A 12,392-nucleotide genomic window follows, 5' to 3' on the forward strand; every position below is an offset into this window, starting at 1 on the left:
CCCGAAAAGTGCACCAACGGCACCAATCCCCCCCCTCCCTGCCTCAGGCGGCTAATATGCTAGGGACACCCCTAGTTGGCAGACAGTTAAGTGAACCCATTGCTATACCCTACAAGACCAAAGCACTGGTTAACTTAAAAGTAAAGTTGTCCCCACCTTTAAGAGTGACTGTGACAGCTCTTTGACGTTCAACTGTAGAATGTTCCCAATGAGAGGAAAAGGGGTGGGCCCAGGAGGCAAGTCCTTCCATTTGCTGTTATTAATCCACATGAATAAGAACAAGAGAAAGGCAACACAGAAAGCCAAGACGAGTGTCCACCAAACTCCATTGCCCCAGAAGAGTGGAGTCACTGACACTAAAATACATAACAGACCTTCACGTTCACTGATAACATTCACCAGGACAAATAGAGAGGGTGAATCTTTCTAATGGGCACATAGACAGCAATAAAAACCTTATCCCTCTCTACTCAGTCCAAAACTAACAAAAATTATTGGCTTCAGTTGCACTTTAACTTCACTTTGATTCATCATATTCATGAATATGGGTGAAAATGTGCGTACTAAAAGTGAAAATTCACTTTGAAAGTGAATGTGCTCTACTCCTTAGCAAATTAGGACTGTTGTTTATCTTTGGCAAGCGCAGGAGTTTTTAGTTTTTTTACTACTAATATTTTTCACAATGACAGAGGGATGAGATTTCCACCACATTGTTACATTAGTGATATCTGAGCTCCACTCTTAATTACCTTTTTTTTTGGTCTTGTGGGAAGTATTTTTGTTCCTCCAAAAGGTATATTTTCTTATGCCAAATCAGTAAGGTAAGGCAATAACGTTATCAAAGTATGAGAAGGTCCATTTTGCCTAACCCTCATCCCCATTCTTCTTTGTTATAAAATGTTAAAAAGTGTATGTATAGGCAAAAAACTTTTTTTAGTCAAGGGTTAAAACTAGGGCTGTGCAAATTAACGATTAATTTCTTGATTAATCGTTAATCTTTTTGATCGATTATCATTTTTTTTATCAATTAATTTTTTTTTGAAACTTTCTGCACGAGCGCCAGCCAAGGCATTGGCCTATACACATACAGCACAGCAATGAAGTAATAAAATTAAATAAGATCAAATCCAATGTTTCAGAATAGAAAGCTACATGTTTGTATTCTGAAACAATGTTGCAGGCTTTTGATCATTCTTGGAACGATCAGAAGCCTTTACTGGCACTGATCCAGACATGCTGTCAGGATCAGGGTCCCTAAGGTTATTATTGGCTGTTCCGGAGTTTGGAGCAGCCTAATAATAACCAAAAATTTATTAAATTATCAAGCAGTCATAGTGAGATCAATTCACAATGGCTGCTTAAAATAATAAAAGTGTAAAAAAATGTAAAAAAAAACAAAAGTTTGTGTATATATATATATATATATACAGTGTATAGGCCAATGCCTTGGCTGGCGCTCGTGCAGAAAGTTTCTTGGGCAAACTCACCGACCCAAGTGGCTCCTTCGGCTAACAAAGGGGGAGGAGTCCAGTGACGTCACATGACTCCTCCCCCTTACCTTTGTTAGCCGACGGAGCCAGTTGGGACTCCCGGAAGCCGGCGGAGAGGTGAGTGTTTTCATTAGCGATCAAAATAATTTGAATCAATCAAAAAGTTTAACGATTAATCGAGACATTAATCTTTAATTTCCACAGCCCTAATATATATATATATATATATATATTCACACTGTATATATATCGTGATGCAGAGTATTTGGGCGTGTACTTGTCCAAATGCTCCGATACCGGAAGTTCCGATTAGAGGGAGATTTCCTTTGACCAGCAGTGCCGCGAGGGAACAAGGAGCCGGCTTCCCGGTCAATCGGTAAGCCAGGCAGCGTGTAATAACCCACCTTCCTGTTTTGACTGATTGCTGATTGGCTGGGAAACTGGCTTACCGACAATCAACATCAAGCCAGTCAAACAGCATGCAGCCAGCTTCCCAGGCAATGAAGAAGCCGGGCGGCTTCCTGATTGCCCGGGAAGCTGGCTCCATGCTAGCAGTAGTACCAGTACTCGGTGTCGGTGAGTACCGAAATAGAAATATCTGTACTCGTACTGAAAAACAGGTATCGGTGCATCACATATAAAAATGTAGTAATGATCATAGAGCTCCATTGATGCGTGTCTCTTATATCTGCCTAGAGTTCAGCTTTAAAATATAAATTCACAGAGAAGTAGTCAAGTCAGGTATGATGAGATGTACAATGCAACTCAACAAGAATCTCTAACTAAGTAATGATATTGCAGTCAGTAAAGGAAATGGATGATAAAGCAAATCACTGAACGTTTTCTTTATAAAAGATCTATTTTAATATTAGACCCTGATACACACTAAACTAATATATACAGCCCTGTTATATAAGAAGAGTATGTCATCCTGGAACAGTCACTCATCTTGTAGTCACACACAGCTGGTACGTTCTGGGTACTGATCCGTTCTTGTTAGGTTCTGGTGTTATTTCTAGCTCTGCGGGGGACACGGTGGATGTCAGGTTAAACCTCTGTAAAATAGAGGTGATGAAGAGAAAAATTTCCATCCGTGCCAGACCCTCTCCGATGCAACTCCTCTTTCCTGTGGATGGCAACACAAAACCAAGTCACATTCAGAAATATTCTATAACGAGAGGTTCATAGTCAAAGAGCTCAAGTGCAACTGAGGCTCATGGCTAGTTCACTCCAGCCTCTGTGCGTTCTGGCACAATTGTGTCCAGAATGCACTGGATCACATTAGTTTTGGGGTGGGAGGGGGGTGTGGCGGTGCAGTGAAGCCAATGGCACCACAGCCACGCACTCCGGCTGCAGTGTGATCGGCTGCACGGGAACGTGTGGCACATCTTTGCCTGCGTTCCACTCCGGAGCGGTCAGAAAAAAATAGTGCATGTAGTACTGAGGCTTGAGGGCGTGGCTGCTGTGCCATTGACTTCAATGCACTGCTACGCCCCAAGGCAAAGTAAGGTGTCCAGAATGCAATGCAGTGCGTTCTGGACAGAATCGGGCCGGAACACACTGAGGCTGGTGTAAACTAGCCCTCAAACTTTTTATTTTGGGTGGAGTGGGGAGAGATTAGACCCCCATAAGTTTTTTTTATTGCGGTCTGTGTCCCCGTTAGGACCAATAGAGAGGGTGAATCTCCCTGACGGTTAATCGCTAAAAGTGAAATAAAAAATAAAAAAAATCACAAATGTTGTGTTGTCACCAGAATAGGAATAGTGGGGAAATCTTCCAAAGGGGACAGAAGTTCTGACCACCAGGGATCACTTTGGAGCGATTTTCTCTCACTTCCTGTTGTGGCTAATAGACCGGAAGTAACGGAAATTTTCCCAATGGAACACAGAGTGCAACAAATGCTCACAGGGGTATAACCAGGGCCGTAACTTTATTTAGACACCCTGAGGCTATTGCCTAAAGCAGCATCTCTTTGAGTCACAAGGTCAAAGGCAGAGCAACATGTTTGTTGTATAGTGGCCGCTCTGCTACACAATGGCAGAGTGTCCCAGGTTGCTAAATGCCATGAAGGGAGATATGTAAGGGCATTTCCCCCTCAGCCGCCTCAGGTGGCAAAAAGGCTATGGCTGCCACTGGTTATGTGGCTGTGACCCTCCCTTACTCTATCCAAAACTAAAAGAAAAAAAAACAAACAAAAAAAAAACACATTTTGGCTTCAGTTCTACTTTAAGGTTTGTAATATTTGGTGATTTCAGCAGTTTCAGACCCCCCCTGAGGTCCTGGACAGAAGTAAGTGAAGTAGTATGAGCAGCAAGGGGAGGAAATTATCAGGGGAACTTCACAGTAGAGCTCCAGAACAAAGAATAACTTTGCACAGTAGGTAACTGTTTATAACGATTGTTTGTCCAAAATGAATATAAATGGAGATGACATGTTTAGCTTCAATACTAGTCATCTTCAAAACTCCACTTTTGCATTATCTCAGGACTTAGATATGTATTGAAGACAGACATTACCTAATGAGAAAGGTAGGAAGGCATCATTCTTCTTGAAGCCACCATTTTCATTCAAAAAGTGTGTGGGGTCAAACTTCTGTGGGTTCCTAAAATATTTAGGGTCTTTCAAGACAGATGTCAGCAGAGGGAACACAAGTGTGCCCTGGAAGCATAATTAAATAATACAGAACATGTAAAAATAGCCATTACAAAATTTGCTTCATGTTTTGACAGTTAAAAGTCTATGTAGAAAGCAGTGCAGCTTTTGAGCCAATCTAATGTATAGTTTAAATTGCCAAGCACAGTGTACTACTTTAAACAGATGGGGGTAGAAGTTCAATGATGGACTACAATCTTAACACAAACTAGTCGTCAATCACTGGAGCCTTTTTTTTTAAATATCCGATTAACCGGATATTCTTTACCCTTACTCCCATTCACCATCACTCCTTGTGGTTGCAAGTTTAAAGCGTCAGTCCAGACATAAATAATTTCTATTATAGGTAGAATCAGGTGATCTCGGTCACCTAGTGGCATCTTATATATTTTTAAAGAATTCAGTGTTGAGGTTTTCTTGCCAACCAATCCTCTGTGCCTCTCACTTCTCTGTACAATTATGTACAGACTTTAAATAAAAGAGCCTGAAAGCAAAACGGCTTCAACCTATATTGCTCTATCAATCCCGTGACTGCATCTTGTATATAATATTTACAGTATGTGTTTGTGTTAAAGGGTTTGTCTACAAGCTTTGGTCCTGTGCCAATAGAATAGGTTAGACATCAGTATGAGACACTTCTAAGATCATTCAGAATTTATAAACAGATGTATTCGACCTGCAGTTGGCCTTCTTCTGCATTAAGTCAGGTTCAAGCGGATTTTACATTCCAATAGACTTGGAGTGACCAAAAACCTGTCAATACAGCCCCTTAATCTGGGGTGCACAGTACAAACAAGCCCTGAACTTTCTGACCTTAGGAATATTGTATCCTCGGAATGTCACATCCTGGCTGACACCATGAGGCAGGGCTATAGGGGTTATGTCGGCCACCCGCTGAATTTCATGGACGACAGCATCTGTATATGGCATTTTGACACGATCCTCCATTGATGGGCTCCGGCTCTGGCCAATTACATGGTCAATCTCTTTGTGGACCTTTCCTTTAGAGTTTACAAAGAAAGGTTTCTTAAAACAACATATCAGGTGATTTATACAATAATATACCAAGCACTTAGGAGACACGCTATGTGTGACTATATTTAACAGAGTACCACTGCAGGCAGTGTGGATGGTGGATCTTTCAATCAACCCCTTAATCTAGACACCTGCAAGGACATAAACCCCAAACTACCATACGAGACTGAAAAGTGTAATTTTTGCTGAAGAAAAGCTGTATGTTATGTTTGAAAACCCCTGCGAGGGTAAACCTGTGTGTTTCAATAAAAGTGGGCGCAGAAGCCCTTAAAACGAGGTCATAAGCAAGACCATATGGCGCTTAAGGATGCAGTCCACTCGCTATATCTTCTGTTTAAGGGCCTGGTAAAAATTCATACATCCACCTTGATACCCTCACTGGGATTGTTCAGCATAGCATCCATGCAATACTTGCCACATAACATAAGTTTAGCCTCCTGGCTTGCACTTTAAACATTACCACTTCTAGCCCACTGGTCCTCTTTGGAAGTGCTGTCCCACACTTACACTGGTGGCCCCTCAGGCTCATGGCTTGCCTAGCCTCACCAGTTCTCTCCCAGCCTCCCTGGCCATCTTTGTGTGCCTCCAGCACATACACACACCACCTGACCCCATTTTGACTTCTGGGGGAGTCCTCCTGACCCCTGAACACAGTCTGTTCCTATTTCCCAGCAGGAGCGAATTCCCCTAGTCAGCTTCCTTTCCTTAAGGACTATGCACACTTGTGCAATTATCGGGTGCTGGTCACTGATAAACACGGGACCCAGGACTGGAAATCTTAAGGTGCCCATACACCTGCCGATTATCGTACGATAATCGCGGGGAAATCCCGCAATCGTACGATAATCGGCAGATGTATGGAAGGCGTGCAACCTTTTCTACTGTACGTTCGCACGTCTTTTGTCTTACGAGCAGGCTCGAAAACCCACCGAGAATCGTACGATTTGTGGCCTGCTCGTAAGACAAATGCCGCACGGGCCGGTGTGCACAAGCGCACACTGCCCATTCAGCATTGCAGTCATCGGAAGCAGATGATCGCAAGTACGATCTGCCTGTCCAAGATTGTCAGATCGTACGTTTTTTTTAATTACCTTACAACCATCGCAAGACAAAAGTCTTGCAATGGTTGTAAGGTGTATGGACAGCTTTATACCTCCTGAATCATTTCGAAATTTCCCAATTCCAGTATCCAAAGCAGAACCCAAACAAACCCTTGCCTCCTGATACCTCTCAGCCCCTCAGGCTGAGAGTCGTGGGTGATCATAACACCCAATTCTACAGTAGGATTGCCACACTATACCACATATTTCCCCCCTCCCCCCACTTTGTTCCCATCCAGAGGAGCGGACACACTTAGTAAGAGTCTGTTCCATCCTTAATGTGTCTGTTTTTCCTCTCTGTTTTACCAAACCAACCATCACTCTTTAAGTGGAATCCCGACCCCCACTAAACAAGATGACTCTCTCTGAGACTCTACTACACTGTCTGGGGTTCTAACTGGAACCCTTTAGAGTCTATTTACGTGTATGTTTCCACCAGCGATTATGGCTTTCCCTGCTGTTTTTCTTTATGTGCTTCCAATCACTTTTTCAATTAATTTTGACTAAGGTCAGCCCCATCAGTTAACCATGCTGGCAATTTTGTTTCAGCATTCCCTTGCTAAATTCTGGGCTACCTGCCTCAATCTTCTCTTCACTGGACCCATTAAAGTACCATTAAAAACCCTATATGTCTTTAAACAAATTTAAAATAATTTTATTATCGGAAAATTTGGTCTGTGCAGATTAGCTTAAATGACCTCTTGTCACTTTGTCACTAAAGGATTGAGTACTTTATAGAGGTATATAACATAATACTTACTTTCCACCTCTGGGTATTTCAGCAGAATAAGTAAACTGTACTTTAGAGTGGTGCTTGTAGTTTCTGTCCCAGCAAAGAAGAGATCAATAACCGTTCCAAACAAATTATCAAAGTGGAATTGAGTGTTAGGGTTGTCCTTTTCCTATGTTATTGCATAAAAAAATCACAGGTTACAAGTAAATCTTTGTTTTCAGCATTATACCCTCCTAAGCTTAGCACATGCATGGAGCAATCTATACAGAGAAGTGCATTTAACATGACAAGGGACAACTGTTCATTTAGATAACGGCTGCCATGGCAACTGCTACAAGGTGCAAATCTCCTGGGATCTTAACAATTATGAGATCCATACCAGTCCCCTTTTTTTTATCCTGAACGCAGAACATAGTCTTATGTCACATGACCGGGGCTGGATTTTCTCTCTCTTTTGCCCCAAGGCCAGGCTCCTCTATGCGCCCCCCTCCCCATCAAACCCCACCCCCCAATGGAGAATGGCAGCCAGATGGTAAGGGCAGCAGGGTTATTTTTTTTTCTTAATTTTTATTTTTTTGATAAATTGTTATTTATTTTTTAATTTAAATTAATTTTTACTGCTATCACACAGGAGCTAAGAAGCTCCTGTATGAAAGCATTTGGAGGCAACAGGTTCTCTTTGTTGAACCTGTCAATACAATACAGGAGTTCCAGCACAGCACTGTGCTGGAACTCCTGTGACTGCTGAGATGGGAAGGCTGCAAGTGCAGGTCTCCCGTCTCAGTGCTCACATGGAGCAGAGCGGAGAGTTTGTAAAGCTGGGAGGATGCATACATGGAAATTAAGGAAAATGATTGGGACGATAAGATTTCAACCACTGTGTAAAGACCTCGAATAGGTCACAGTATATAAACAATCCGTGAAAAAAATATATATAATCCGTGAAAAAAATATATTAGAGAATTGGAATAAATTGGTCAACGAAAAAATAAACGTGAAAAGTGTGTACAAAGGAAGTTATTAGTGATATATATTGATGGTGGTATATATTTCGTAGCGGTAGTCCAACAGCCCCCCTTGGGTGGGGACTCACCAAATGGAGTTGGATCAAAAGGCTTTTAGTTGGTGACACTTGAGCCTGCAATCGTGCTTTCAAACTTGGACCCAGTTGTTTTTAATCTCAGTCCCTGCAAGATGAGTGTTCGGTTTTTCTCCCTTGCAGCGCTGGCTGTATCCCACAAGTAAAGCTGGATCGTCTCAGGCGCAGTGTCAAACAAAACTCCTTGCCGTGGTCCCGCAATATTTCAAAGATAAAAAAAGGAGTTCCTCTTTAACTAAAGCTTTATTTTTTTGTTTTTTGTTTTTCCACAGCACTATTGTACTATTAATTTTATTTTTATTTTATATAATTTTTTTATGATTCCATGTAAGACACATCACTTGTTTTAGAGCTAGACCGCCTAAACCTAAAATTTCACTTTATCACTTGGTTACATTAAGTCTTTTATTAGTTACACCTTTAGCGCTTTGATATATATTTTCTCGACTGTTGATAGGATTCCTCTATCCTCTTTCTAGAGCGGCTTTAGGTCTTAATTTATTATACATTTCCACTTTAGTCTCCTTTCCAGAAGCGCGGATTATCTATTTCTTATACATGGAAATTAGCTGCTTACCTTAGCAAGACACCTAGTTGTTTGTCCCCCTCCATGCTCCAATTCTGTTGGACGTTAGTGGGTACCCTGTTTTGCTCCAGCACTGTATTATGACTGACACATTAAAAAGGGAACTAAATCCTTTTTTTGGCTTTAGTTCTCTTTTGTGTCTCAGGAGTATATTTACTAATATACTCCTTCTCCTTTAATTACGGGAAGGAAAATCCCTACTGGTTCATGGGAGCAGAGCATTTGTTCCGGATTCAGACCTGTTCAGTTATGACATACTGAAGAGCAGCTGCCACGCAGTCATGATTATTTGTTTTCAAGTTCTTCCATAAGTTTGTGACTGTTATAGAGATAGGCAACCCAGAAACAGTAAGGGGTCTATTCACTAAAATGCCATAGGCAGCCGAGTGAACAATCGACCCTAAGTGAAGTGAGCCAAACGCAGTTCGGCTATTCACTTCAGGCTTGTACGGCTGATTTCAGCCGCATATCGGCTGAAATCAGCTGTACATCGGGTGGCTTTGTGTGGCTTCGGGTCGGCCGAACATGCTCAGCATGTTCGGCCGACCCGAAGTGCAGAAGGAGTTCGACTCAGCCGAACCAGCACCTGAATCAGCTAAGCCTAACCTCCGGCAGGTTACTCGCTGCTGTTCGGTCTATTCTCATAGATGCTGAACAGCAGTGAGTAAATAGCCGAATGCCGCTGAGCAGCATTCAGGTCGGCTGTTCTGCTCAGTCCCTCTGTGGAACCGAGCAGAATAGCAAAATAGTTAAAAAAGTAGAAAAAAAATTTGAAAACGATTTTCTATTGGCTGGGCGGTTCTGCTAGGACATAGGAATACATAGCTAGATTCCTATCGTCTATGTCAATTTGCAATAGCCAATAGCAAACCAGGTATTGCAGACGTCCTCTGATGCTGTCAATCACTAGAGGGGACCTGATGGAGAACTGCAGGTCCCCTCTGCTGATTGACAGCAGCAGTGGGTGGGTGCAATAGCTAGGTTGCTATTGCAAATTGAAATAGCCAATAGGAATCTAGCTATGCATTCCTATGGTGAATTTTTTTTTTTTATTCTGACGGCAGCCAACTGAGTAAGCAGCCACTGGTAAAGTGCTGTAGGTACATTTGCAGGAGCCCCCTTTTTAAAGAAAGCATTTGCTGGTGACAAAGTAATTGTAATATTTCCTTATAAAGCTTTAGTTAAAGAGGAACTCCAGTATTTTTTTTATTATTACCCTTGCAGTGGGGCTACCCCCACACTGCAAGGGTTAAGAGCTCATTTCTGTCCAGGTGCTAAAATAACAAAGTTTTACTCACCCGAAGTTCCAAGACGGCCAGCTGTCACAGCGCTCCCTCCAGCCTGTCTCCGCTCCTCTGCAGCATTGTAATGTTCCTCCGTGTCCTCACATTTATGATGATTCATGGGAGGGTAAAAGGACTGGTCTAAGAAGAAGCCAGCTCAGAGCTTTGGGTGAATGTTTTTCTTTTTACATAGACACAAATTAGTACTTAACCCTTGCAGTGCAGTGGGGGGTAGCCCAATTGCAAAGGTTAGTAAAAAACATTTTTTTTAAATCAAGAGTTTAAAGGGGAGCAATACCTGGTAAAATTAGTGTTCCCATCTCGATCACACATGCTGATGCTTAACACAAAGAACATCCACAAAAAGCGTGAGATAAACCCAAGCTAGAGTTCTTTTTTAAGTAATGAGCAGTAACAAATTGCAAAACAATAAAAAGTAAATGGCACATATACATCACCTCCTCCATCTTGATCAAAAAGCAGTCAATGAAGTCTCGGGGACATTTAACATCAAGTGTCTTTCTGTGGCTCTCCAAGGACTCTGCGATGAACTTTCTCAGCTTGTCAAGATTTGTAAATATTGTCTGATGGGGTCCAGGAAGGATCTTCATTGTTTTTGGAAAGAGATTGAGGAGCTGTAAATAAATAACAAATAGGATGTGTGGTTTTTCCTCTTCTAACAAAAACATTTTATAAAAGAATACACGGATACTTTCAAACCAAACATCTCCAAACGTGTATTTTATCTGTATTTGCAACCCCATTTAGCACCTTGTTAACAAGTCAGATAAAGTAAATGACAATAGCAATTAAATGAGGTTGCCCAACCTTCCAAACAACATCCCCCCCAAAGATTGGAAAAGGTTGTTTGCTGCTGACATGAGGTCATTACATGACCAGGCTAAAGTCAGTTTTATACTGCAGGGTAGGCAAAGCATAATCAATATGACAGGGAGATCTCACTACTCAAGTATCCGGGAGAAAGAAGAGGTAGATTTTGCTCATTTGATATGACATGATCCACTCTGGTCATTTATGCCTTCTAATAATGGTACAGACAGGGCCGGATTTACTCTCTCTGTTGATCAAGGCCAGGTTCCTCTATACGCCCCCTTCCCCGCCAACCCTCTTCCCAATAGAAAATTGCAACCAGATGGCAGGGGCGGCAGGTTGCATTTTTATTTTTTTACATCTTTTTTTAGTTTTATTTTTAATTTTTTTACTTTTACAATTTGTATTCATTTCATCTTTTACGTTTATTACTTTTTAAAATAATTTTGTTATCTTATTTTTTTTCACTTTATCTTATTCCTCTTTACATTTGTATTTTTTTATCTTATTATTTTTTACTTTTTATCAGCTTTTTATTTTAAATATGATTGTTTACTTATTTTTTTCTTATTTTTTATTTTATCATTTATCAATCTTTATTTTTTTCTATTTTAATTTTTTTTCCAGTTAACTTTATTGGCATCACACAGGAGCTAACAGGTCCATGTGTGATAGCATTTTAGTTGGTGACAGGTTCTCTTTATTGAACCTGTTACCTCCAATACAGGAGTTCTAGCGCAGCACTGTGCTGGAACTCCTGTGACCTCTCACTATTTACACGTAGCAGAGGGGACAATGGACGTTGTCCACCATGCTCCCAGCTCTCCATCCTGAAGAGGGGATCCCTGGCTAGCGGGCAGAGAGGTAGCCAGCGGGGCTGGGTTTGGGGGAGAACGGACGAGCAGGCTGCGTTCTACATTTAGCTCTGCTTGCCCAAAGCAGAGCTAAATGTAGAAAACAACTACCAGCCCGAAAACCGGAACTTCAGGAATAGGAATCCCTGCCGCCACTCTGCTCCCTGCCGCCCCGAGGCCGGGCCTTGGTTGGCCTTTTGGGAAATCCGGCCCTGGGTACAGACTGGAGAACACGTGATTGTCTGACTACAGCAAACACTCAATGACCTTCAGTTTTTAAATCAACTTACAATGCCCCATACAGAGGACATGAGCAAAAATACTTCTTCCAGCAATTTAAGCATGGTCCGAAACTTCTTGTCTTCATAGTCAAATCGCTCTCCAAAAACAACGGAACAGATGACATTGGACACCGCCAAACGTAGGAGACTTGTGGGATCAAAAGGTTGTTCTACAAAGAGATTACAAATGCCGTTTAATCAACACACACAAAAATCCTTCAAATGACTGACCTGGTCTTCACCACAAGCAGAACTTTCTTCCAGTGGCGGAACTACCGCCGGTGCAGGCGGTGCGGGCGCCCGGGGCCTCAGGCTCTGTAGGGGCCCAGCAAGTTGCCGTCCACCGGATCGTTATCCAGCGCGCGGCAGGCCCCTGGTCTCTCCGCCGGGAGTGTCGGATCATCCGTTCATCCGACACTCCCGGCCAGTGTTGTAGCGAGGGGGGGCC

At 42.2% G+C, this 12,392-nt stretch overlaps 1 protein-coding gene across 1 annotated transcript in view; it reads right to left on the minus strand.

Moving 5' to 3' along the window:
- Positions 1-2,407: 2,407 nt before the first annotated feature.
- The window catches only part of LOC108795840 (cytochrome P450 2G1-like), a 21,038-nt gene continuing 11,053 nt past the window's right edge, over positions 2,408-12,392 (minus strand). The window contains exons 4-9 of the mRNA XM_018567157.1: positions 11,954-12,114; positions 10,437-10,613; positions 7,038-7,179; positions 4,956-5,143; positions 4,007-4,148; positions 2,408-2,616 (exon numbers count right to left, since the gene is read on the minus strand). Of these exons, the coding sequence (XP_018422659.1) occupies positions 2,435-2,616; positions 4,007-4,148; positions 4,956-5,143; positions 7,038-7,179; positions 10,437-10,613; positions 11,954-12,114 (992 nt within the window). The 3' untranslated portion in view covers positions 2,408-2,434. The remainder of the gene's footprint in view (positions 2,617-4,006; positions 4,149-4,955; positions 5,144-7,037; positions 7,180-10,436; positions 10,614-11,953; positions 12,115-12,392) is intronic.

The sequence above is a fragment of the Nanorana parkeri genome, unplaced genomic scaffold (assembly GCF_000935625.1).
Source record: "Nanorana parkeri isolate BGI_ZX_2015 unplaced genomic scaffold, ASM93562v1 scaffold1015, whole genome shotgun sequence".
NCBI lineage: Eukaryota > Metazoa > Chordata > Amphibia > Anura > Dicroglossidae > Nanorana > Nanorana parkeri.